At 41.0% G+C, this 26,358-nt stretch overlaps 1 protein-coding gene across 1 annotated transcript in view; it reads right to left on the reverse strand.

The window, feature by feature from the left end:
• LOC121864676 (protein turtle homolog A-like) overlaps positions 1-25,196 on the reverse strand; it is a 94,182-nt gene extending 68,986 nt beyond the window's left edge. Inside the window, exon 1 of the mRNA XM_042363827.1 lies at positions 24,522-25,196. Coding sequence (XP_042219761.1) covers positions 24,522-24,618 — 97 coding nt within the window. The 5' untranslated portion in view covers positions 24,619-25,196. The remainder of the gene's footprint in view (positions 1-24,521) is intronic.
• Positions 25,197-26,358: the final 1,162 nt, after the last annotated feature.

Here is a 26,358-nt window from a genome sequence, read left to right on the forward strand (position 1 = left end):
TAATGGATAGATGAATATAAAAGAAGGTTGACAGGTGGGTAGATAGAGGAGAGGAGTAAAAAGATGAATAAACTGACTGCTAAAACTTTAAGTCAAAATGTTTTAGTCTCTGTCTGCCTCTGTCTCTGTCTGTCTCTCTTTGTTTCTCTCTGTCTCTTTGTCTGTCTGTGTGTGTCTCTTTCGCTTATAGCAGGCAAACAGACCTCTTGACATGTCTTACCAGGTGCACTGCGGGTCAACTTGTGTTAGTCCAACTCTCTCTCTCTCTCTCTCGAAAACCCCACACCTCACTACCACTGGACGACCTTTGACGTCACTTATCTCTCTCGGGAGTTGGTGCATGATAGGAGAATCTCTTTGACGTTGACACTCTGATGGTCCCTCATGCAGAGATAAATTTTCTAGGAAATAAGAGACACAACGGAGACTTTTATTATTTTTTTTAGTGAGGAATTTTTAATGTTTCTCTCTCTCTCCCTCTATATTATATATATATATATATATATATATATATATGTATATATATATATATATATATATATATATATATATATAACCACAAGGAAAAAAGAAAACACGAAGTTCCCAAGCGCTTTCGTGTAATTCACCTCTTCAGGGGTGAGTACACGAAAGCGCTTCGGAACTTCGTGTTTTCTTTTTTTCCTTGTGGTTATCAGTACATACCTGGATCACGCGTACCTACAGTGATTTACTTGCATATATATATATATATATATATATATATATATATATATATATATATATATATATATATATATATATATATATATATATATATATATATATTATTTTGTCTACCTATCTCTTCTGTCTGTCTATCTCTGTCTTTCTCTTTGTCTAGCTGTCTGCCGGCTCGCTTGAAAGACCACCTTTAATTTTGGGGATTAAATGCATCAATTTTACCCTAAGTTAAACAGACCATTCAATGACCTGCCTCTCCAGGAAATGTTATAATATAAGCCTTTTTAACTCTTTATATAAGGGAGTAAATTATCTATACTTTCTTTACACATAAAAGCTTTTAACTTTTTTGGGAGAGAATAAATTACTAACTCTTTCATAACATCAATTAATTAAATGGCTTTATTCCCAGAAAATTGTAATAGAGAAGAAACTATTACATGAGGAATAAAATGTCTAAAGGCCTTTGTTATATTCTTAAGACATATAAGTAAATATATAAGTACTTAAGGGTACTTAATTAGTTTTTTAATGAGTAAAGTGGCTTAAGGTTTTTCTGTACAATGTTGAATGTCCCAAAGAGGAGTTGCCAGTAAATGAGGAAACTGATTTTGTTTTTCTGTTGTTGTTTTGGACTAGAGTTAAAAACTTTTCTTTCCTCGTATTCAAAACGACAATCTGAAATTTCCCCTGAACAAAATATAACTGTCATTTAAATACACACAGAAACAAACAAGCTATTATGTCCGGGGAAGGAGTGTTTTTAATGTGATTTTATGTGTGTGGTTTTTAAATGTACAGTAGGAGTCATATTAAGAGGTCCACAATGTGTGTGTGTGTGTGAGGAGGTAGTTATGTGCGTCCATCAGCTTAAATATTAACGCTATGCCAACTTTAAGCCCCTGAACGAGCATACACACACACACACACACACACACACACACACAGAGGTAAAAAACAACGAAATATATTATATAGACAGATAGAAAAATAAGCAAATAGATATAAGGACATAAATATAAACAACTAGAAATAAACACAGAGAGAGAGAGAGAGAGAGAGAGAGAGAGAGAGAGAGAGTCCACTTGCGATTTCATTATTGTTCCTTCAGTCGAACCAAAAACACATCGTCAGGATCATTTTTCGAATCAGCTTCTAAAGATGTGTTTTACAGAGGTGAGAAGCTGAGGGGCAGGAGCTGAGGGTAGGAGCTGAGGGTAGGAGCTGGGGGGCAGGAGCTAGGGGCAGGAGCTGGGGGAGCTGGGGTTGGAGCTGGGAGGGCAGGAGCTGGGGCAGGAGCTGGGGCAGGAGCTGTGGGCAGGAGCTGGGAGCAGGAGCTGGGGCAGGAGCTGGGGGCAGGAGCTGGGGCAGGAGCTGGGCAGGAGGGGGGGCAGGAGCTGGAGGCAGGAGCTGGGTACAGGAGCTGGGGACAGGAGCTGGGGGCATTAGCTGAGGGCATGAGCTGGGGGCAGGATCTGGGGGAGGAGTTGGGGGAGGAGTTGGGGGGCAGGAGCAGGGTGCAGGAGCTGGGGGCAGGAGCTGGGGCAGGAGCTGGGGCAGGAACTGGGGGGAGCTGGGGCAGGAGTGGAGGGGAGCTGGGGGCAGGAACTGGGGGTAGGAGCTCAGGAGCTGCAGAGCTGGGTGCAGGAGCTGGGGGCAGGAACTGGGGGGAGCTGGTGGGGGGCAGGAACTGGGGCAGGAGCTGGGGTAGTGGGAGGAGCTGGGAGGAGCTGGGGTAGGAGCTGGGGATAGTGAGGAGCTGGGGCAGGAGCTGGGGGAGGAGCTGAGGCAGGAGCTGGGGGCAGGAGCTGGGGGGTAGGAGCTGAGGCAGGAGCTGGGTGAGGGTTGTAGCTGGGTGAGGGCTGGAGCAGGGTGAGGGCGGGAGCTGGGTGAGGGCTGGAGGTGGAAGGTTAGGGCAAAAGCTGTACCTTACCCCGAGGTCAGATTGCACCTTGAGTGGTAAAAGATGACCTAAACGTTTTCCAATTTGCAAGATTAAGCAAACGTTTTGAGACTCTGTTACGAGATACCTGCTGTGAGACGTAGGCTTCTTGGTATTTCGTAAGGTAAGATTTCCTCATAAGAAACTTCTTTTATTCTACTTTTATGTTTCGTTTATCGTAAGACTTTGTACTGATGGTTGTTGGACTTTTTTATCTTATTTTTTGATCACTTGATGTTTTGGTATTTCAGATTTGTTCATCTTAACCTAACCATACCTACCCTAATCTAATGCCACCCGACCCTACCCTGATTTAACCACCTCCCAGGTAGCTTTAGGGTTGTTAATCTTCAAGTGAAATAAACTGGAGTGTCTAATTTTCAGGTGATCTATATTTTATAATTTATTTTTATTTTGGAAATTTCTTTTGCACAGCCGTAATCCTAAGCAAGGTGTGGTGGCAGAGTGGATACAATGCTCGCGTCCTATCCTCAAAGATCACTGGTTCGCACCCCACAGCATCTCAATCCACCCACCAAGGTTTAGTATTCAGTGTGTTGTCTCCTCTCGGGTCGCCAAGGTTATGAGATCACGTTTTTAATTCCTCTAAGCCAAAAAAAGTTCAGGTGAAAAACGGTGTGACTAACAAGAGCATTTAATTAATACACAACCTTGAAATATCTTTTGGTCGCCCGGTTATTAAAGGTCAAAGATCAGGTCAGGGGTCAGTAATAACGAAAGGCTAGATTAAGAGCTAAGTGATTTATAGGTGACAGTGGTCGTATCGGTCAGACTGCCTATAAGACAGATCTTTCACAATATGTACCCTGTTTATTTAATCTCTAAATCTTTTTAATTGGTCCCTATTTGACTGGGAGCGTATGAAGCTTAGCACCACAAGTTTATTTCACTTGATGATTAAACACCTTAACGCTAATCTATCCTAATCTAATCTAAAGCTAATCCTCCCCACACTCCAGGTAACATCAGCTGTGGGGGGGAGGGGGAGGGGGGGTACGCAAATCTTCAGGTGATCCAATCCTTTTAATGTTCTCTGTTCGACTGTTATATCAAATGGTGTCTTATATTCCTTCCCCTGTTGCTCCTGTTCTTTTTGCTTGTCCTTCTCCCATTACGGCTCTTCCTTCCTCCCAGACCACCATCAACACCTCTGTATCGAACAAGTTGAAATGGAACCCCAGTGAGCTTCCTCTGGTTATTGTCGACCCCCGCCAGAAACTCGGTACCCGCCACACTACACCATGACATTATTTTCTTCATTCCAATTCGGGTATTGCCTGGTGTAAGAAAGTTCGCCTCTGTAACGCCAGGCGATGACATTATTATTCTTTTTTTTACATCTTTTTTCTGTTTTTATTTTTTTGGTGTTGTGTGTGAATATGAGAAGGACAAGAAGACGCCTCGTCCTTGTTCTCCGTCCATAGCTAATACAAGGAGGATGAGACGTACAGGTGGAAGGTATGGGGTACATGCCAGCTTTTGACGACCACTAGTTACAGTAAGAGCGGAGTACTAGGAAGGGTAAGATCAAGTGCTAAATATTGCAACATCGAGGTCGGAGATTCGGTACATAAGCTGCTACACTATATAGTAGTAGTAATAATAATAATAATAATAATAATAGTAATAGTGGTGGTGGTGGTGGTGTTACAAAATAAGTCACAAAGCTTCACTCAGACACACACGCCCCCAGACCTGACAGCCACACACCTGCCTCATACAGGTTTTCGGACAATATCTTCACCCCTTGTGACTTCCTGATCCACTAAACTATTAATGCCGGCATATTGCAAGTGCTATTTCATCACCCATTGGCGATTTATCTGTTTCCTTTCATCCTTATCTATCTATCTATCTATCTTTGTAGAGGAGAACAATTTAGAGTACTGTTCTCCCCCTGGACTATTCATTCCGTGTTCTCTTACTCATAATTCACCCATTCTAGTATAAATGTAATTATTATTCACCGTGTGTCGAATTATTTAAGACACCTTATTACTAAGTCTTGACACGTGTATGTATTGTCACCCCAAGTTATAACGCTGTTTTATTCCTGTTCAGTGAGAGAGAGAGAGAGAGAGAGAGAGAGAGAGAGAGAGAGAGAGAGAGAGAGTATGAGCCGACAACACACATCTGGCTGGACATCTCTGCTCACGTTAATCTAATTAAGTGACACTGGTTAACGAGGCATCATGCAGGAGAGATGTGAACGTTGGCATTTAACAGACTGTTGCTTGAGGGAAACAAAAACCACACACACACACACACACACACACACACACACACACACACACATACACACACACACAAACACACGACGCACGACCAGTTCCTGCACAAGGTCAACCCTTCAGGCACTCCCATTTCTCCTCCTCCTCCTCTCTTTTCTGTCTATTCTTCCTCCTCTTCTTTATCTTATCTTCTCTTCTCCCTTTTTTCTCTTCTTCTCTCCCTCCTCCTCCTCTTCTCTTCTTTATTTTATTTCTCTTCTTCCTCATCTCCTCCTCCCCCCTCCTCTTCTTCACTCACCTCACTTCATTCTATTAAAAGTTTTAATGCAGTTCTTACATGTTAACGATGCTAGATTTTTTGTTTAAGCAACTCAAGGTGATGAGGAGACTAGCCAACGAGACCACACGGATTGACGAATGGAGGAAGAAAAGGAGGAAGAGGAGGAGGAAGAGGAAGAGGAGGAGGATGAGGAAGAGGAAGAAGAGGAGGAAGAAGAGAAGGAAAAGACAGAGGAAGAAGAGGAAGAAGATGATGATGATAACGGTGATAACGAAATGATGGTGAAGGAGAGAAGAGGAAGACGAAAGGAAGTATATAGATCACAACACTTTATCTCTACACACACACACACACACACACACACACACACACACACACACACACACACACACACACACACACACACACACACACACATCCACACTCACCCCACACACCCACACCACCGCCATCCTCCATCCACACCACCACCATCCCCACACACATCCACACCACCACCATCCCCACACACATCCACACCACCACCACCCCCACACACACCCACACCACCACCATCCCCACACACACCCACACCACCACCATCCTGCTCCGCCAACACATCCACAACAATCTCCCAAGAAACAAAGTTCAGACATGAACACCTCTCACATCCACATCACCACCACCCTAGGCCTCCTTCACCACCACCACCACCCCAGGCCTCCACCACCACCACCAACACCACCCAGGCCTCCATCACCATCCCAGGCCTCCACCACCCCAGGCCCACCACCACCACAATCCCCACCCATCCACCACCACAATCCCCATCCATCCACCCCCACCACCAATACCACCACAATCACCACACCTCCACCCATCTGCCCTCCAACCCCACCACAATCCCCTGACCCATCCACACCCCAGTCCCACACTACCAGCCCCACCACAATCCCCGACCCATCCACACCCCAGTCCCACACCTACCAACCCCACCACAATCCCCGACCCATCCACACCCCAGTCCCACACCTACCAACCCCACCACAATCCCCTGACCCATCCACACCCCAGTCCCACACCTACCAACCCCACCACAATCCCCGACCCATCCACACCCCAGTCCCACACCTACCAACCCCACCACAATCCCCGACCCATCCACACCCCAGTCCCACACCTACCAACCCCACCACAATCCCCGACCCATCCACAGCCCAGTCCCACACCTACCAACCCCACCACAATCCCCATCCATCCACCCCCACTCACCAATACCACCACAATCACCACAATTCTCCACCTATTCGCCCTCCAACACCACCACAATCCCACCCACAACATAACAGAAAACATAACACCTCATTTTAGACGGTGTAAATATTCACAATAATGTTCAAATATTAATTATACAAGAGTGTAGCTTTTTATGATAAAGACTTTTTATATACAGAAGTAGAAGAGGTAGTTGATGACTTTTATATACCTGGGGAGTTCAGGCGTATTAAGTGTGATGGTTAAAAGCCTGGGTAATGTTGTATAGTATTGCGCATTAAGCACTTCTCTATTTTTGCTGAAATTATTGTTATTGTTATTTTTTATCATTACGGCTTTTGTTGTTGTTCTTGTCGTTAAAGATTATTGTTTTTGGTGTTGTTACTATTATTTTTTTTATTCTTATAATATTCTGTTCTTTTTTATTATTGTTGTTGCTGCGGTTGTTGTTGTTGTTGATGGTGGTGGTGGCGGTGGTGGTGTTGTTTTTGTTGTTGTTGTTATTATCATCGAGATCATGAATTATTTGCATTAGTATTAGTGATATTACATTTTAATAACACAAAGGACGTTTATGTAGTAATAGAACTGGATCATTGGACCAAAGCAATCGTCATCGTATTCATGAGGTTACGTCATAGTATTCAAGCGGTTAAGTCATGGTATTCCAGAAGTCACGTCATCGTCCTCGGAGAAGATCACCAAATATCCCCCCTACCGACCAACCGGCTGCCGGATGCCGCCGGATAACGTGGCAATAACAGATCCGAACTTTCTTCCCTCATAACAAAAGTTTTGAAGGGTTGCCGCCATTCCAGGCCGTTTTGTAAAACTGGAAACAGTTATGCATTCACGCTGCTACCCGGACGTGGCTCTTCCTTGGCCGACTGACAACGGGCCAGACCCTGATGTGGATGATCTGGTACTTGACAGCTGTGGTGTGGATGATCTGGTAGTAGACAACTGTCGTATGGATAATGTGGTACTAGACAGTTAGGTGTGGATAGTTTATCTTTACGAAGGTATGATCTGGAACATATTGTACTGGATGATTGGGAACTGGATGTTCCACTGCTGGAAGTAGGATAAATCAGGAAGATCGTGGTTTTAAGAGTCCATCGGTGGAAAATTGTAAATTGAATTGTCCAACAGTTGAAAGTTGAGGCTAACATCACCTTATGGTACGTCCGCCACTGAGAGGTCAACAGCACTGGATGTTCGTGGTCGTAGTTGTGGTCGTAGTTATGGTAGTTATGATCGCAGTTGTGATCGTAGTCATGATAGTTGTGGTCGTAGTTATGGTAGTCATGATAGCAGTTGTGATCGTAGTCATGACAGTAGTTGTGGTCGTAGTTATGGTAGTTATGATCGCAGTTGTGATCGTAGTCATGATAGTTGTGGTCGTAGTTATGGTAGTCATGATCATAGTTGTGATTGTTGTCTTGATAGTTGTGGTCGTAGTTATGGTAGTCATGGTCGTAGTTGTGGTCGTGGTCTGGACTTTCTATCCTCTGTGAGGTTTGGGTCCGACACATCACTCGTTGGAAAGTTGTCGCCTTAAAGGTCAAGAACCTGGAATATATTATGACTGTTACAGGAAGCTTTAAATCACCTCTGGGTGGCTGGGGTGTGGATGGTTCAGATCACTCAATAGTTGTGGATGGTTCAGGTCACTCAGTAGTTGTAGGTGTGGATGGTTCAGATCACCCAGTAGTTGTGGGTGTGGATGGTTCAGATCACCCAGTAGTTGTGGGTGTGGATGGTTCAGATCACTCAGTAGTTGTGGGTGTGGATGGTTCAGATCACTCAGTAGCTATGAACATAATGGTCCAGTAAGACATCCACACTCACTGGAATGTATACCCAGTGCTGGAATGTGTGGAGCCCTGGACGAGTCTGAGTTTAGAAGGTCCAGCGCTGGAAGAATGACATACGGAAGATCGAGCAATTGTGTAAAACTATGAAAAATCTTGAGAACTCTTTTAAAACTTCATCCCTAAAAAAAATCAAATCACTATAAATTATTATCAACATCATTCTTTATGCTTCATATTGCGATACATATTATGATACTGAGAAGAAAAAATAGTAAGATTCGAAAGACGACTAAAAATAATATTAATAAATGTTCCAGCAAGATATGGAAACTGCAGAGCATCGTGCCGGAGTTGCCAACTAGGTATTATTGCCGCCCAACACCACATTCCGGACACTTTCCACAATAAGTATTACAAAAACTCGACTGACCAGAATCCGCGGAAATGGAGTTTTTATTGATTTTATATTTATGTGTAGTGTGTGTGTGTGTGTATGTACGCGTGTGTGCTGCATGTATTATGTATACGTATGTGTGTATAAAAATGAGGCCACATATTAACCAAACCCGACATACATACACACACAGGAACTCAATATTCATAGTGTAATCATGTATCCCTGAAATATACAGTCAGTTTGTACCTCTAACTCTATACAAAGCTTTAATACGCCGCCCATATGTATAATTATACCATACCTTATCCCGGGAGGACGTGTTGTGGGGAGGGGGTGTAGGGCCGTGTGGGGGGACGGGAGGTGCTGGGCCATGAGGAGGGGAGGTGCTGGGTCATGTGGAGGGGAGGTGCTGGGCCATGTGGAGGAGAGGTGCTGGGCCATGTGGAGGGGAGGTGCTGGGCGGTGTGGAGGGGAGGTGCTGGGCCATGTGGAGGAGAGGTGCTGGGCCATGTGGAGGAGAGGTGCTGGGCGGTGTGGAAGAGGGTGCTGGGCGGTGTGGTGGGAAAAGGGTAAAGCAGGTAGATATTTGGAGGTAAGATCAGTTAAAGATTAGACACCCAAGCTTATTTCACCTGAAGATTAACCACTTTAATGTTATCCTAACCCAATCTAACCTAACCTAACCCAATCTAACCTAACCTAACCTAACACCCCCAGGTAGCATTAGGGTAGTTAATCGTCAAGTGAAAGAAGCTGGGGTGTCTACTCTTCAGGTGGTTCTTTAAGGCACCTGTTACAGCAATAGGAATTAGTACACTACAGGAGAATGTATAATGTACCTGTTGATGGTGTAATTATTTTGAGGAACTCGCTGTAGCAGGGACACAGTCATTTACAAGCAGCGAGATGAGTGAATGTTAATGAATGACGGGAGAATTTAGGTGTGTGTGTTTGGTGGTGACATGGCGGGTGTGATCCTTGTTATAGGAAGGGGAACACCCAACACCAGTATGAATTAATGAAGGAGAGTGTGTGTAAAGGGAGAGACTGGCGTGTTGGTGTGTGAGAGAGAGAGAGAGAGAGAGAGACTTGCAAGACGGTACAAAATGAATGACCCGGATAGTATTCCTGACCCTTTGTATAACTTCTAGTTCTTTAAACAGAGGATTAACACAGAAATAAAAAAAATCTACAGTGACGACACGACTTCCAATGAACAGAGAAGAACGATAACCGTAAACAATAATGATGAATAATAAAACGAAAGAATGATCAAAATAAAAATAAAAGTCATGAAGACAGCCTCGCGTTTCATCTCTCATATAAACAAAATTACATAAGTTGTTCCTACTCCTCCTTGAACTCCTCACTGTCGTTCACTTCACCCACGCTCACTCCTCTACCTGGCAGACTATCTTATCTCTGTTAACGCGTATCATCGACTTAACTCTATTCAAATTTATACCTTTTAATCAGAAGCATCAGGGAAGGTAAGGTTATCCTAGGGGTGTTATTATACAGGTATGGCGCGTCTACCTGAGGTTAGGGAGCGTCTTCTCATCACCAGAGATTAAAAAAAAAATCACTCGTTTTTTTTCTTATGATATCGTGTATTTCTTTAACTCTTTCGAGCGGGATAAAAAAAATCTATTCCTTTTTTCGTTTCACTCTTATTTTTATTACACCTTTCTATCAGTAAATATTCATGTTGCGAAGTTTCCAAATATTTATGTTTTTACTGAATCGTTTCTCCTGCTATTTATTTTTTAATCGTATTCTATACTCTTTGTTATCTCCTTGATATCTTCATCCTTCTACTCTCTCCTTCGTTATTAAATGATACGGTCATAAGAAAAATACGGAAAGTGGGATAGCTCGCAATTATCACCATCCACCTCTTCTCTATTCGTAACATAACTAACAACAGAACGATAATAAATGTCAACTATCTAGACACGCGTAAAAAAAACTAAATAAAAAAAAAGGCGAGGCGGTCGAGTGGATACAACGCTCGCCTCCTGTTCCAAGGGTCACTGGTTCGATCCCGGGGCACTCTTAGTCAACCCAGCTCTACATGGTTACCTGATTTGATAGTTGATGAAAGAAGGCGGTCTATTACAGAGTTGGCCACGGTGTCTCCTTGCGCATCGAATGCCTTAGTGTATAGTTTACTGTATCAACACTGCCCGACCGTCTCTATCGGGCCGTCATGCCTATGGGACTTACTTTCATCTTATATACAAGGTTTAGTATTCACCGTAAATTACAATTATCAAAATATATGTAAGATTAGTTAAGTATGAAAAAGCTTAAAAGGGCAGAATATGTAATAACTTAATATCAACAATAAATTCAAACCCTTAAAAACTGTAAAAAATTGTAATTACAAAAAAAAATTATTATCAATATATATATATATATATATATATATATATATATATATATATATATATATATATATATATATATATATATATATATATATATATAAACACTAAGTAAATAAAGAATTCTCAAAACGCCAGAATAAGAAATCCCATTTCTTTCTTCGGTGCAAAATACCTGAAGGAAAATAGAGTGTGCTGAAGCCTTGGAACGTTCCAATAACATACTTTACTGCCCTTTAAAAAGACTTTATATTATTGGTTGAGCGGAGACTCCTTGACGCCGCTTATGAGTTCCAGCACTGTTGAGCGTGACGCAGTGGGTCTGGTAACTCTCTCATATAACTGTAACTGTATTACGTAACTATAACTGTATTAACTCTTGAGGTTCTATAACTGGTTTAAGAATATTTCATAAAATTTGCGGCTCGGTTAAATCAGTCAGGTTATAGAACGATTCATAACTTGTGTTCATTTCCTTTTAATATTTCCAATTATGATTCCATAATAAAACGCAAAATTTTTGTTAATTCTGGCGAAATTAGATGCACCAAGCTTATTAAATTCATCCGGATACAAACACACAACTTGTGATAACTAGACTTTACATAAAATTAAGTTCAACTGAAGAAAAATAAAAAAAGTTAAACTTGTATTGTGTCCGAATCAAACAAAGTTCACTACAACATAATAAAACCCACAACTCGCGTAACAACTCATGCTAAACTACAACCAAACTCACAAGTAAAAACCTACATCATGTCTGGTGGCCTTACTTCTCAACTAAGTAGACTAAAACACACCTGGAGGAGAGATTAAACCCTTTTCCTGACATATTCGGACAAACCAGTTTAGGGTCATTCATCAGCCGTAAAACATTATACATCCGAGGTTTTTTTTTTCACTCTTAACCTCTCCTCATTATCAGCTTCATGTGAATGTGAATTATTCGTGTTGATTTCAGGTGCAAGTTTTTTGGGTCGAGTCTACCTGAGCGACTAATGATTTTGCTGTGTCGAGGTCCGCAGCGCCACACGCCTACACACACACACACTGACACTGCTGCCGGCTTGCCACGTCTTTGCTTGACTACACCTCCGACACACCATTACCTGTTGTAAATCACCTTGTATATAAATCCTAGGTATATCAACCATTTCCACACGTATATAGAAGCAAGTTTTTTTTATCCTTTAAGGCGAGTATAATAAAAAGATTGGATTAGGGTCGGAGGAGGTAAAATGAACGTATTTATAACAGAAAAAAGTACCATGTATCAGGTTGGGTTGGGTTAAATATTTACGTCACTGTGTATCGTCGATAAGAGTCAATAATGGTCTAAAACTCTTAAATCACCATCAGGAGGTCAACAAAGCGGATGTATCATAAAGCCGGGAACGTGAAACAACAACAAAAACTCGTTTATGTGGATCATAGATTATAACACAACCCATTACAAAACACTTAGTGAGACAGTACGATGATTCTCAAAGATTCGTAAGTCAGTTTTTGTTGTAGTTTCTCCCTGGGGGAGGGTGAGAGGATAAACTACCAACTGCATCATACAGTTTTAGCACAATTCAACGCCATTTTAATCATATTTTAATCATAACTAAACATGAAATTTAATTCCCATATACAACGTCACTATAGTGAAAAATAGCGAAGTTATACCTTAAGATAATTAAAGTTTGAATTAATTAGAATAGGACTATGATAATTACAGTAAGAAAAAATACACCTATCTATCATCTATCTATCTATCTGTCTGTCTGTCTGTCAGTCTGTCTTGGTTTGACACCTTCACCTGGGCTTCACAACACCAAGCTTTAAATTCATGACGGTAGAATGGACAGAGGAGACCCGCAGTGTTAAATAAAATAATAAACTCTATTCCATTTACCTGAGCCTTGGAACCAGAGCCCAGGGCAACCTTCATCAATGCATCTGATTGGCTGGCGGAATGAGGGGCGTTGTTAATCCAGTGTGTCTTCGTTATTTAATATATTTTCTGCAATTGCAAGTTATATAAACAATTAAACGTTTCATCTCTATAATATAATCCGTTAGATAGGAGTGTCACATCTAACGGACCCTCGATATAACGGACTTTTCATCTCTATAATATAATCCGTTAGATGGGGGTTTCACATCTAACGGACCCTCGATATAACGGACTTTTTATCTCTATATAGTTCGTCAGCTGGTCTACTTCATCTATAGACAAAAGGAATAAAATCAAACAACATGAAGGAACAAATAAAAACAAACTAAAACAAGCACAAATAAAAACTAAAAAAAAATTACGCAAACAAATAAAACGAAAAAACCACACACACTAAAACGTAAATTAAAACGCACAAATAAACAAACACAATAAAACAAATGAAAACGCACAAACAAACACAATAAAACGTAAATGAAAACAAACACAAACACACAAACACAAATAAGCCATCAAAACAAACAAGCAAACATCAAGAATATTCTACCATTCAAGGTTATCAAACACCAAGCGTGAAACTCTGTAGATATAGAGGCTAGAACAACACTGACTCATATTCAGGTACACTGTAGAGTCTCATGTATACTCTACACTGAAGAGTCTTATGTATACTCTACACTGAAGAGTCTTATGTATACTCTACACTGAAGAGTCTTATGTATACTTACTCTGATGCGTCTTATGATTACTGTACACCGAGGAGTCTCATGTATACATACAGTGATGAGTATTATGTATGCTCTGCACTGAGGAGTCTATGTATACTCTACAGTCGCATGAAATCACGAAGGAATTTAATTAAAACAAATACGATAAGTGAAGGAGGTGAGAACTAGCGTGTGACAGGTGTGAAAAAAGTGAGTTAACAGGTAAGAATAAGCGAGTGACAGGTGAGAATTGGAGTGACAGGTGAATCAGCGGGAGAGACAGCTTGAAACCAAACGACATAGTGTTAATATCCGGGCTCTCGAGGTCACTTAACCTGTTAAAGGGAAATACGAGGAACCTCTTAGGAAGGCTAGTCGGTGTTTTCAGTGTAAAAACAAAACAAAAACTGGCAAGTGTGTCTGTGTACCTGATAGGCGTGAGGAAGTGTATTTGATAGGCGTGAGGAAGTGTACATTGTATACCTGTGGGAGTGTACCAGATTAACCTGTGGAAGTGTACCTAGGTGCTGTTGACGTGAAGTCTTGGGGAGAGACAGCAACAGAACAGTAATTCAGGACTTATTAATCCCTGGACGAAGTTTGAAATGCAGCATAACCTAACCTAACCCAACATAACATAACCTGATGAAATGCAATCTAACCTAACCTAAATTAACCTATCCTTAACTCAACCCAACCAAACCCGCGGGTTCAGTATAGAAATTCCAATCCGGTGCCAGGTACGGATCCAATACCAGGCACGGGTTCGGAAACTATACTAACTTAACCCCCCTCCTTCCTCCCCTTCCCCCTTACAATTCGGTTTATAGAGTTATGTCTCCGGCAGGTAGGCATAAGGGGGTAGACCAGACCCCCTTTCCCCACCCCCCTCCGGCACAATCTCTAGGTAAGTATACAGTAAACCGTAAAATAAATTAGACGAGACTGGGTCATAACCAAGTTGATTATGGAGCATCGAGAAAACAAATACCCAACTATTATCTGTCCAATGCTGAATGTGGATCCCCGTCCTACACACTGCTGCAGGTGCGGGTTCGTGGAGTAACTCGTCCATACCGGCGGTTGACCATTCCAGACTATAGCGAGTATTTCTTATAACCGTTTTCAATTTTATTAGGCGAACGGTCACACATATTGCTATTATCCGGGATGAAGGTAGTGTTTTGTAGGGGATAGAAATGAATGCATAATGAATGAAGTGAAGTCAAGGTGTGAATTTATTTGATTTGTGTCTTGCTATGGGAATGTTGGTGGTACTACTCGTTCTAACCTTACCTGTGGCGTGATTCTTGTTTTGTTTTTCAACTAGATTTTTGGGCAGTACCTTACGTTACAATAATAATAATAATAATAATAATAATAATAATAATAATAATAATAATAATAATAATAATAATAATAATAATAATAATAATAATAACAATAATAATAAGAAGAGGAAAAAAGAAGAAGCATAAAAGAATTAGATTGACTTAAAAACACATAAACAGACATTTCAACACGGCGTGGAAGGACGGGGCGCAGCTGTAGGACCTCGTTTACCTGAGTTACATCTTTACCTGGTCGCGATTTCTGATTAAGCTGAAAGAACCTTATTGCTTCGGGATCTGGTCAAATGGGCCCCCAGTCCTTTTAGACCCCCACCCTAATCTAACCATTAAGATTGGGGCTCATTCTTAATGGGTACCAATCCTTTTGTATTTCAGTGCTGATCGACACCAATCCTAATGGGTCTCCATAGGAATAGTTTACCCTTGAAAATGATACTGACAAGCGAACAGACGGACGTACAATACATGTACATACAAACCACTGGACGTAACATTCACTCCAACAGTATCTTTACCATTTTGTGTGAGACAATATAACACAACGGGCGAAGGATTTTGACAACCCTAACGAGTCGCAGTGTTCATTCTGAAATTCATTGGACTCCATAGAGATACTTTTTGGAGTGCGTACGTACGAAACAACGGACGGACACATAGAAGAATGGGCGGATAATACAACGCTGACAACGGACGGAAGAACGTACAAACATAAGGAAAACTACCACCCTTATACACATACAGCCAAGAAATATGTTTGAAAGGTTATTATTTACGCCCGAACAACTAAAAAATAAATAAATACAAACATCACGTATATAATATTTTTTTTATCTCGTTATTTTTTATTTCTTAACAAATAATAATATGTTTTGGGTGAGGGAACACAGTGTTAAGCCTAGATCCCCCGTTGGTGGGATGAGTTGGTTTTAATATTCCGTACTTAGAGGAGTGTGAATATGTACTGTACAAGAGCCGCCGCTATGCTATATTAGTTACTATAATGAGGTAGTCAAGGCAACACACACACACACACACACAGGGCCATCATCTCTGCCACCATCACCACACAGCTCTACTACCATAACCTCACCATACGTGACACCACCACCACTGCTACCACATACAACACTACCATCTCCTCATACCACACCATCATCTCAACTACCACACAAAATACCATAATCATCCCAATCTACACAATACTACAACTATCACCACCGACATCGTCACTACCATCCTACCACATACAGCACTATCACATAAGACACCACCACCACCACCACTACTATTACTATCATCCCACCACACAAACACAACACCATCATCACACAAACTACTATCCTCACCTTAACACCAAACAAAATAAAACCCAACATACACACCACCACAACCATCCCAACACAACCCCACTACCACCACCCAATCATACACGGCACCACCACAATTCTACTACCTCCCACAACACCCCTACCAAGCCACTACCATACCTTAACCTACCACAACTACAAATAATAGCGTCAAAAATACCATAAAATTGACAAATATTCTACGTTAATTTAGATACGTTCTCAAACATCCCTTAAGAGAAGAAATTAGCATACGAGATCTTTGTGAATGGTCCAGGTCTAGGATACCCTGCCCCCTCTGCTAGCATCTGTGTAAACTAAGTCTTCCTTCTTCAATCTATAGATAATCGTCGCCAACGGGTTCCTATTTCACCTTTTTTGTCCTCTCCAGGTTATTTAATGAACTGCCTTTAAAATCATGGTTGAAGATTGACCATAAAAAATTATTGATCTCGTGAACATTATTAATTCACCTGATGAGAAAACACCCTACCGCTACCTGGGGGTTCAGGTCTAGTTAGGTTAAGGTTAGGTTAGGTTAAGGTTAAATTGGGAGGCGGTGATGGAGTTAGCGGTGTATCGTGTACGGGAGGTCAACGAGTCTCTGTTGCATACGTTTTTCCCCTCTCATTCCTGATCTAGTTAATTACCTTAAAATCCTCACAGTGTCTGGGCCCCTTAAGAACCTTCCTGTAGTAGTGAATGTTGTAGGGCGGCTATAATGAGTCTGTTATCTCTGGCCGTCATGTTGGAGGACACACACACACACACGCACACACACACACACACACACACACACACACACACACACACACACACACACACACACACACACGGGTTGCATTTCACCATCAGTTTATACTTTATGCATGCATCCAATTTAATGCATGACCTTCGATTCACCTCTGAGCCAAACCTTGCCCTTACAGGAATCTGACTTAGTTGATAACCTCGACTGTGTTTACATCCGTATGTCATTTTTGAAGACCAGGTACCTCCTCCTTTTACTCTTTACTTCAAATGTCTTTAAAAAAAATAAAAGCACTGCAAACATAAACCTAATAGAGCCTTCCTTAGCGTGTGGCTCTCCTTGTGCTGTAGAATTTGGCTTCAATGATACCCCGACCGTGTTTATGTGTCCGAGAGTCGTGTACGAAGGGCAGATTTGGGCGGGCAGGCAGGCAAGGCAAGCAGGAAGGCTGGAGGGAGGGAGGTATGGGTAGCTGACTCATCCGTGCCTGGAGAAAATTATGGGCAATCGCTTCGCTTGAGAATGGGTGACCTAAAAGGATTTCCCTGTTACCGTGTCGAAACGAGGGTCATCTTTCGCTCTGTTTAATAACGGAAAAAAAGACAGGGGGAGAGAAAAGACTGTGGGTGGTTAATTGGATTACTAAACTCGGTTGAAGCGATAGTCATTCTCCATTTGTCTTAAAAAGCAAAACAAGGAAAGTGGCTGACCAAAGAGAACAAAAAAACAAAGGACAGATAAAATGCAGAAAAAAAATAGCCAAAAGAGAAGGAAAAAACAGAAGACAACTAGACCCCAAAACACAGAAAAGAGAATTAATAAATAACAGAATTACCAAACAATGCAAAACACGAAACTCAAAGAACATCAAAGAAAATAAACATAGAAAATAGACAGAACTCAAGATAACCAAGACAAACAGAGCACAATAACGAAGAAGTGACGAGACAAATTATATTATCTCATAAAATCATGAACGCATTGTTTAAGGTTTGTGTACAGGAGGCGTCAACATTGTGTTAACTTCCTGTAAAAAGAAAATTGTTTAGCCTTTGAGTTCCATAATTTAACCCCTTGATTACTAAACTTACCCCTTCAGTATTTAACCCTTTGAGTACTATAATTTAAACTTTTGATTACTATAACTGCACTTTTTGAGTACTATTAACCGTTTGATTACTATAACTTGACCTTTTGAGTTGGTATTATACCACCTTTTAAGCACTTTAACATCTTTTGAGTATAATTTAACCTTTTGAGTGCTAAAATTTAACCCCTTGAGCACAATACTATGACTTATCCCCTTCATTACATTACTATGACGTGAGTCCTTGAGTACGATGACTTAACACCTTAAATACGATACCTTAGTTACCTGTGTACAGTATCATTGTACACAAAGGAACTGTAGTAGTAATGAAGGTGATAGGAATTGTGGTAGCTGTAGTGGTGATAGGAATAGTGGTAGCTGTAGTGGTGATAGGAATAGTGGTAGGTGTGGCGTTGATAAGAATTGTAGTAGTTATGGTGACAGTAATTGCGGTACTTATCGTGGCGACATATAGTCCTACAATAGTAATTAAGGCGTTGGTAATATATTAGTAATTAATGATGTGGTAATATATAAGTGGGAATTTAGTTGGTGGTTGGTGGTAGATGTAGTGGTTGGTGTGGCGGTAGGGTGGAAGTAAGTGTGGTAGTAATTGTGATGGTAGGTGTGATGGTAGGTGTGGCAGTAGGTGTGATAGTAATTGTGGTAGTAATTGTGATGGTTGGTGTAGAAGTAGGTGTGGTAGTGAGTGTGGTAGTAATTGTGATGGTTGGTGTAGAAGTAGGTGTGGTAGTAATTGTGATGGTAGGTGTGATGGTAGGTGTGATGGTAGGTGTGGCAGTAGGTGTGGTAGTAATTGTGATGGTTGGTGCAGAAGAAGGTGTGGTAGTGAGTGTGGTAGTAATTGTGATGGTTGGTGTAGAAGTAGGTGTGGTAGTAATTGTGATGGTTGGTGTAGCAGTAGGTGTGGTAGTGAGTGTGGTAGCAGGTGTGGTAAATGTGGTAGTTGTGGTGGTCTTTGTCGATCGAGCTAGGTGAGTATTACTGTGTATGAAGGCTTCAGTATCACAAGGGATTAACTCACCACTTGTTAATTATGATGAATGAGCTTAATTACCGTGCAGGTGAGAGGGATATATATATATATACCTGGTGAATAAACTCGGTGAATATATCCTGTTAATTAGACCTGGTGAAAATATCTGGTGAATAGACTCAGTGAATATATCCTGTTAATTAGACCTGGTGAAAATATCTGGTGAATAGACTCAGTGAATATACCCGGTGAATAGAACTTTTTGAAAACACATTAATGAATATACTTATACTGAACATACTAAGTGAACATATACTTAACATACAGACTTCATTGTGCTGTATACCTGTGTTTTTCAGTGTGTCTAAAAAAGAATGTTCATCTGATTGAAAAAATACACAGACACGTTGCTTTTGGTGAATTTCTGTATTTGTCTGTGCACAGCTGAAGAGTTTGGTCATGTAATTTGGTAAATGGATTCGTGTATTGTTTTAGCATAATTTCGTTTTGCTTGACAATTTTCTTTTCTTTGTATTCCTTTGTATCTATGAATAAATTCCTTCGCTGTAGATTAGTTTACTTTAGTCTAAGTTAAGTATTGGGTAAGTTAGATTTGGGTTAGGTTAGGCTAAGAATGGATTAAATTAGGTTAGGCTAGGGTTAAATTAGGTTAGGCTTGGGTTGAATTAGGTTCGGCTTCGTTGGTTTGATTGACGGATTAGTTTGGAAGTAGGCTTGGTTAGGTTAGGTTCAGCTTGGGTTAAATTAGGTTGGCTTGGGTTAAATTAGGTTGAGGCTTGGGTTGATTAGGTTCGGCTTGGGTTGAATTAGGTTGAAGCGTTGCATTAAGTTGGGCTTGGGTTAAATTAGGTTGAAGCTTGGGATTAAGTTGAGTTAGGTTGGGTTTAGGTGTAAAATTAGGTCCGTTAGGTTGGTGATTAGTTAACAGTTAATTTTGGTTGGTTAGGTTAGGTTAGGTTAGGTAAATGTACTTGCAATCAGGATTTTCTGAATCTATGCTATGTACTTAGAAAAGAAAAAAAAACGAAGAAAGACAGGCAGAGAGAGAGTGTGTGTAATAATAATAATATAATAATAATGGTTTATTAAGATAACATTGTGGCCGAGGAAATATACAATGAACAGAGATGATAAGTTACGTATTGTGTTGTTGTTTGCCTCTCTTCCAGAATTATTATCCTCAGTATAGTCTGTTCATCAGGGCAGTGACCCAATGCGTCTTTATTCTCTCGTTTTACCTTCCGTTTTCGTTAATTTTCTCATTCAATCGCTTCTCACGCTCCCTCTCTCCGTTTTCGTTCCTGCTACCTCTTCTCACCTTCTTCGTCTCTCACCTCTCATTCCGTTCGTTGACTTCTCACTTTCTCTCGTTGTACCATTTTATCTTTTCATTCACTTCTCATTTTCTTTCATTATATTATTTTCTCTTTTATAAAATTTCTCGCATAATTTCGTTCTCTTGGTTGTCTCGCTCTCTCTCTCTCTGTTCATTCGTCTTCCTGTTTCTCTCATCTTTTCGCTCATTTTTCTTCTATCCTGTTTCGTATATTTTTCATTCTTTCTCTCGTCTCTCTCTCTCTCCTTTTTTGGTAAATTTTCCCATTTTCTCTCGTTCACCGCCTTGTGCTTTACATCGTCAATCTTTTATAAGTGCTAAGTAGACAGCCTAACAGACTGAGATCAAGGAACCAATCCTATTGAAGAAAAACCTAACCTAACCTCTAAGTCACGAGTTGGTTGATCCAGTCCTAACAATCTAATATTAAATCAAAATACAAATCTAATATGTTTCAGTCCAAATTTATTGATGATTAGGTTAGATTAGATTAGTCAGATTAGGTAAGTTAGGTTTGGAAATTGATCAGAAAAGGAAAGTATTAGGGTTGGGTTGGGTTATATAAGATGGGTTAACTTAGGTTGGGTTGGGGTTTGACAATAAATCTGGGGCCTATGAATGGGGCCCCATTTGAACTCAACCTTTGTGAAATTACGCCTGAATTTACATAGTTACCACTCTCGTAAAAGAAACATTGAAATGAACTTAGAGCATTGTGTAAATCAGCGCAGTTCAACGCCGGATGAGGCGTGGCATATATATCGAGGGGAGATAGAATGATAGACATACGAAAATACGATCGGGAGAGAGAGATGTCCTCTCGATGTCTCAGCTGGTGGGGAGAGAGAGGATGTCCTCCTCACTGGTGTCTCAGCATGGTGGGGAGAGAGACCCTTGTGCTCAGCATGGTGGGGAGAGAGAGAGAGAGATGTCCTCCCCCCTAGTGTCTCAGCATGGTGGGAGAGAGAGGTGTCTCCCCTGTTCAGCGTAGAGAGTCTCCCTCACCTAGTGTCTCAGCATGGTGGGGAGAGAGTCAGGAGAGAGAGATGGAGAGAGAGGCCTCCCTCACCCTAGTGTCTCAGCATGGTGAGAGAGAGGACAGAGGAGAGAGAGAGAGAGTCCTCTCTCATAGTGTCTCCAGCATGGTGAGGGAGAGAGAGAGAGAGAGAGAGAAGCCTCCCCCAGTGTCTCAGCATGGTGAGGAGGGACAGGAGAGAGGAGAGAGAGAGAGAGAGAAGTCCTCCCTCACTGTCCTCAGCATGGTGGGGAACAGAGAGAGAGAGAGAGAGGCCTCCCTCACCCTAGTGTCTCAGCATGGGGGAGGACAGAGAGAGAGAGAGAGAGAGAGAGAGAGAGAGAGAGAGAGAGGCCTCCCTCACCTAGTGTCTCAGCATGGTGAGAGGAGAGAGAGAGAGAGAGAGAGAGAGAGTCCTCCTCCTAGTGTCTCAGCATGGTAGGGAGGGACAGAGAGAGAGAGAGAGAGAGAGTCCTCCTCACTAGTGTCTCAGCATGGTAGAGGAGGGACAGAGAGGAGAGAGAGAGAGAGAGAGAGAGGAGTCTCCTCACCCTAGTGTCTCAGCGTGGTGGCGTGGAAATAATCAACGTTGACAGGTCGTATTTATATCAGGCCATTTAAGCGGCCTGAAACTGTTCTAATCGGGTTAGATTCTCTTAAGGGGTTTTGCGTTCTGGGTCCTTATTTTTTTCTCTTAAGTCAAGGAGGTTCTTGTTATCATGAAGACATACATACATACATACATACATACATACATACATACATACATATATACATAAATACATACAAAGAAATACTAATTTATACATTCACAAAGCACAAACACATACAAAGACAAAGAAATGCAGTTGGATGCATTTCTGTACCTATATATACTGTACGCACATACAAGATACACATACATACAGGTGTAAACAAACACATATAGGCAATGCACACACGAAAAAGACGCACACGGATTCACTACGGGAAGCACATACATACGTTTACATAAATACAATATGTATATGAAGTCTTTGGTACGATACACATCCTTGAGTACGATTTGACCTTAAGTATGACAGTCCCTTGAGTAACCTTTAAATACGATGACAAACCTTTAAATGCGATGACTTAACTCCTCGAGTACGATGACTACCCCTTGAGTACAATGACAACACCTTAAATACGATGACTTAACCCCTTGAGTACGCTGACTGAGGTCCTTGAGTACGATGATAACCCCATGAGCACGAAAACTTAAACCCTTGAATACGATGACTTAATTCCCTCAGTGTAACATTTCAACACAAAGTGCTTCATAAGCCCAATAACACAAACCTACTCAACAGTGCCTAATAACCCTGGCAACTGAAACACCGAAATCAAAATAAACATAAACAACAAAACAGATCAACAAGTAAACAGTTTGATAATGTTTGTTTGTCATTTCCAGCTACATAAACAAGTACTTCAGTTTCACCACCAACACTGATTAATAAGACATAACACCGCCTCTGCTGAAGACATTATAAACACTGTAATGTATTGTAGGGACAAATGGCATCCCTAGTTTCAATTCTAAGAGCCTATTATAAACTCTTGTGGAGATTAATGAGTCGTATCTAAGAGCAATGAAACCTAACCTGAATTGATTTAATATAAGCTAACCCTAAACTCAAACTAGATTAACCTAACTCCTCTTAATTTAACCTAACCAAACATAATGGTATTTAACGTACCATTTTCTAAATTTAACTAAACCTCAAGTAACCTAACTTAGCTTCACCTAATGTAACCTAACTTAACCTAAGGTAACATAACCTAACCTGACTTAAATCAACGTAACCCAAATAAATGTAACCAAACGTAACCTAACTAAAACAAACCTGACTTAAATTAACCTAACTCAGACTAAGCTAACCCAACGAAAACCTAACCATACTTAAATAAACCTTATCAAAACAAATGTAACCTAACTTAACCAAAACTAAACCTACACTCAACACCTCAGTTAAACTCACTACAGGGATTCGAACTCCAGGTGTTGGGGTGGAGGGAGGAAACACCCTAACATACACACCTGAGCCGATGGCAGGTGAGAAGAACCCGGAAATTACATTAACAAGACAACTACGTTCATAACGATTCACTTAATGGCTTACGCTGGATAGTAGATCTGTATTACGTTAACAACATCTTACATTAGGTCAGTGAAAAGAGCCAATTACCTTAAATAATCTGAATTAATTATATATGCTATTTATATAGGAGTATTACGGGTAAGTATTAAATGATTTTTATATGAATATTTGAAAAGTAATATCAAAAGTTTAAAATAAATATCTCTAATGAAGGGATAATAATAATAATAATAATAATTAATAATAATAATAATAATAATAATAATAATAATAATAAGGCCTAGAATAAATAATGATCCTCATAAACAAACTGCAATATCAATAATAATTAAAATAATTACTATCGTGTATATATGAAGGATAATGTCAATAACACCTATAATAAACATTAACACCAATATATATAAACTGTAAATAACGACACAATTCAGAGCAAATATTATCACAGATGTATATATATATATATGGTAATGTTAATAATATGAATGTTAACTCGATCTTTTGTACGGTAATTAATTACAACGAGAAATAGTTAATTAGTTAAAAACAAATATAGATGTTAGCTATCAATGTTGAATTTTGTGTTTAATGCAGCTGTATACGTGATAATTATTGCGGCAAGAACATAAACAGAAATATTAATGACATATGTAAAGAAGCAATAAATAGGATGACAGAAAAAACAGATAATATAAAGCCAAAAATAAAAAAGGCAAAATTGGTAAAAAATTAATAATAGAAAAGGAAAATATGGAAAAAATACTTCACGTAATTAATAAACATTTTAAGAGACTCATTGATCATACTTACTGTCCTCTAAGCCATTAAGACCAACATGGGAGGGGAGCTTCTGGTGGGAGAGGTGGAACAGCATCACCACCACCACTACTCTCACTCCCTCTCCCATCCTTCACACCTCTTCCTCCTCTTACTTGTGTGTCGGTGTCTCTCTTCCTTATCTCTCTTATCTCAGGGTCGTGTGTTCTCTCACTGGGAGAATGTTGAGTCTTTGTCACATCCTCGAAGACAGTTCACTATGTCTTAGGTGTCTTATAATGGCTTTTAATATCCACACTCAAAACGTCTACTTATATTTTGGCTCTATTGTGTATGTCTATGTAATTTACGTAGACTGTTATACACGTTAATATATCTGGATACTAAACGTACTTATAGTTCTATATTTTGAGCAAATATATTATTAATAGTTAACATATGATCATTCTCTTCTCATCAAAGTGAAAGCTGAGATTCGTTCAAAGTTTTCCGACAGGTAGTAATCCAAGGCTTCTCTAGCCCACGCACTATAAAACAGTTCTCCTTAACATCAAAACATTGTCAGGGTTAAGAGTTAAATAACGTTATTGTACGTCGCTAAACATTTCCTCACTCAGGTCTCACAGCTCAGGCGCACACACCAGGTATCGACACACACAACCTACTGCCACGGAGTCCAAGCGGACACTGAGGGAAGCAGCCCTAGGGTAGCCACCGTAGCCTCAACCAGCCCAGCTATTCCAGGGACTCGACCAACCACCGACCGGTAGTACAGTACGACCAGTCAGCTCGCTGCCTGGTAGCCTCGTAACAAACTATCGTGCAATCTAATAACAAAGTCGTACGCTTGGCAACGGATTAGTTCTTTATTAACATTAAAAATATACTAAAGCAATTAACATAAATGTAACAATAAGAGTTGGTATATATAATATAATGAAATAATACGAGCCTAGAGAAATGGTAGAAGTACTTAATCATAGAGCAGGATGCAAATGAGTGGATTTACATAAATTAACCGAACTTAAATGTTATTATGTCATTGGTGAGGCAGGTGAGCTGGCTGATGTACTTAACCCTTCTTGGATACCTGGAAAATATCAATGTCAGGACCTCCCTGACTACCAAGCCTCCCTGACTACCAGACCTTCTCACTACCAGACCTTCTCACTACCAGACCTCCTCACTACCAGACCTCCCTCACTACCAGACACCTCACTACGCCTCCCTCTACCAAGCCTCCCTGACTACCAGACCTTCTCACTACAGACCTTTCTGCCTCCCTACACCAGACACCCTCACTACCAGACCTCCCTCACTACCAGACACCCTCACTACCAGACACCCTCACTACCAGACACCCCTCACTACAGACCTCCCTCACTACCAGACCTCCTCACTCAGACACCCTCACCAGACCTCCCTCACTACCAGACCTCCTCACTACCAGACGCCTCACTACCAGACACCCTCACTACCAGACATCCCCTCACTACAGATCTCCCTCACTACCAGACCTCCCTCACTACAGACCTCCTTCACTACAGACCCCTCACTACCAGACACCCTACTACCAGACCTACCTCACTACCAGACCTACCTCACTACAGACACCCTCACTACCAGACACCCTCACTACAGACACCCCTCACTACCAGACACCCTCACTACAGACACCCTCACTACCAGACACCCTCACTACCAGACACCCTCACTACCAGACACCCTCACTACCAGACCTACCTCACTACAGACACCCTCACTACCAGACACCCCTCACTACAGACACCCTCCTACAGACCTCACCTCACAGACCCCTCACTACAGACACCCTCACTACCAGACACCCTCACTACCAGACCTCCTCACT

Source organism: Homarus americanus, unplaced genomic scaffold (assembly GCF_018991925.1).
Source record: "Homarus americanus isolate GMGI-L3 unplaced genomic scaffold, GMGI_Hamer_2.0 scaffold57965, whole genome shotgun sequence".
Lineage (NCBI taxonomy): Eukaryota > Metazoa > Arthropoda > Malacostraca > Decapoda > Nephropidae > Homarus > Homarus americanus.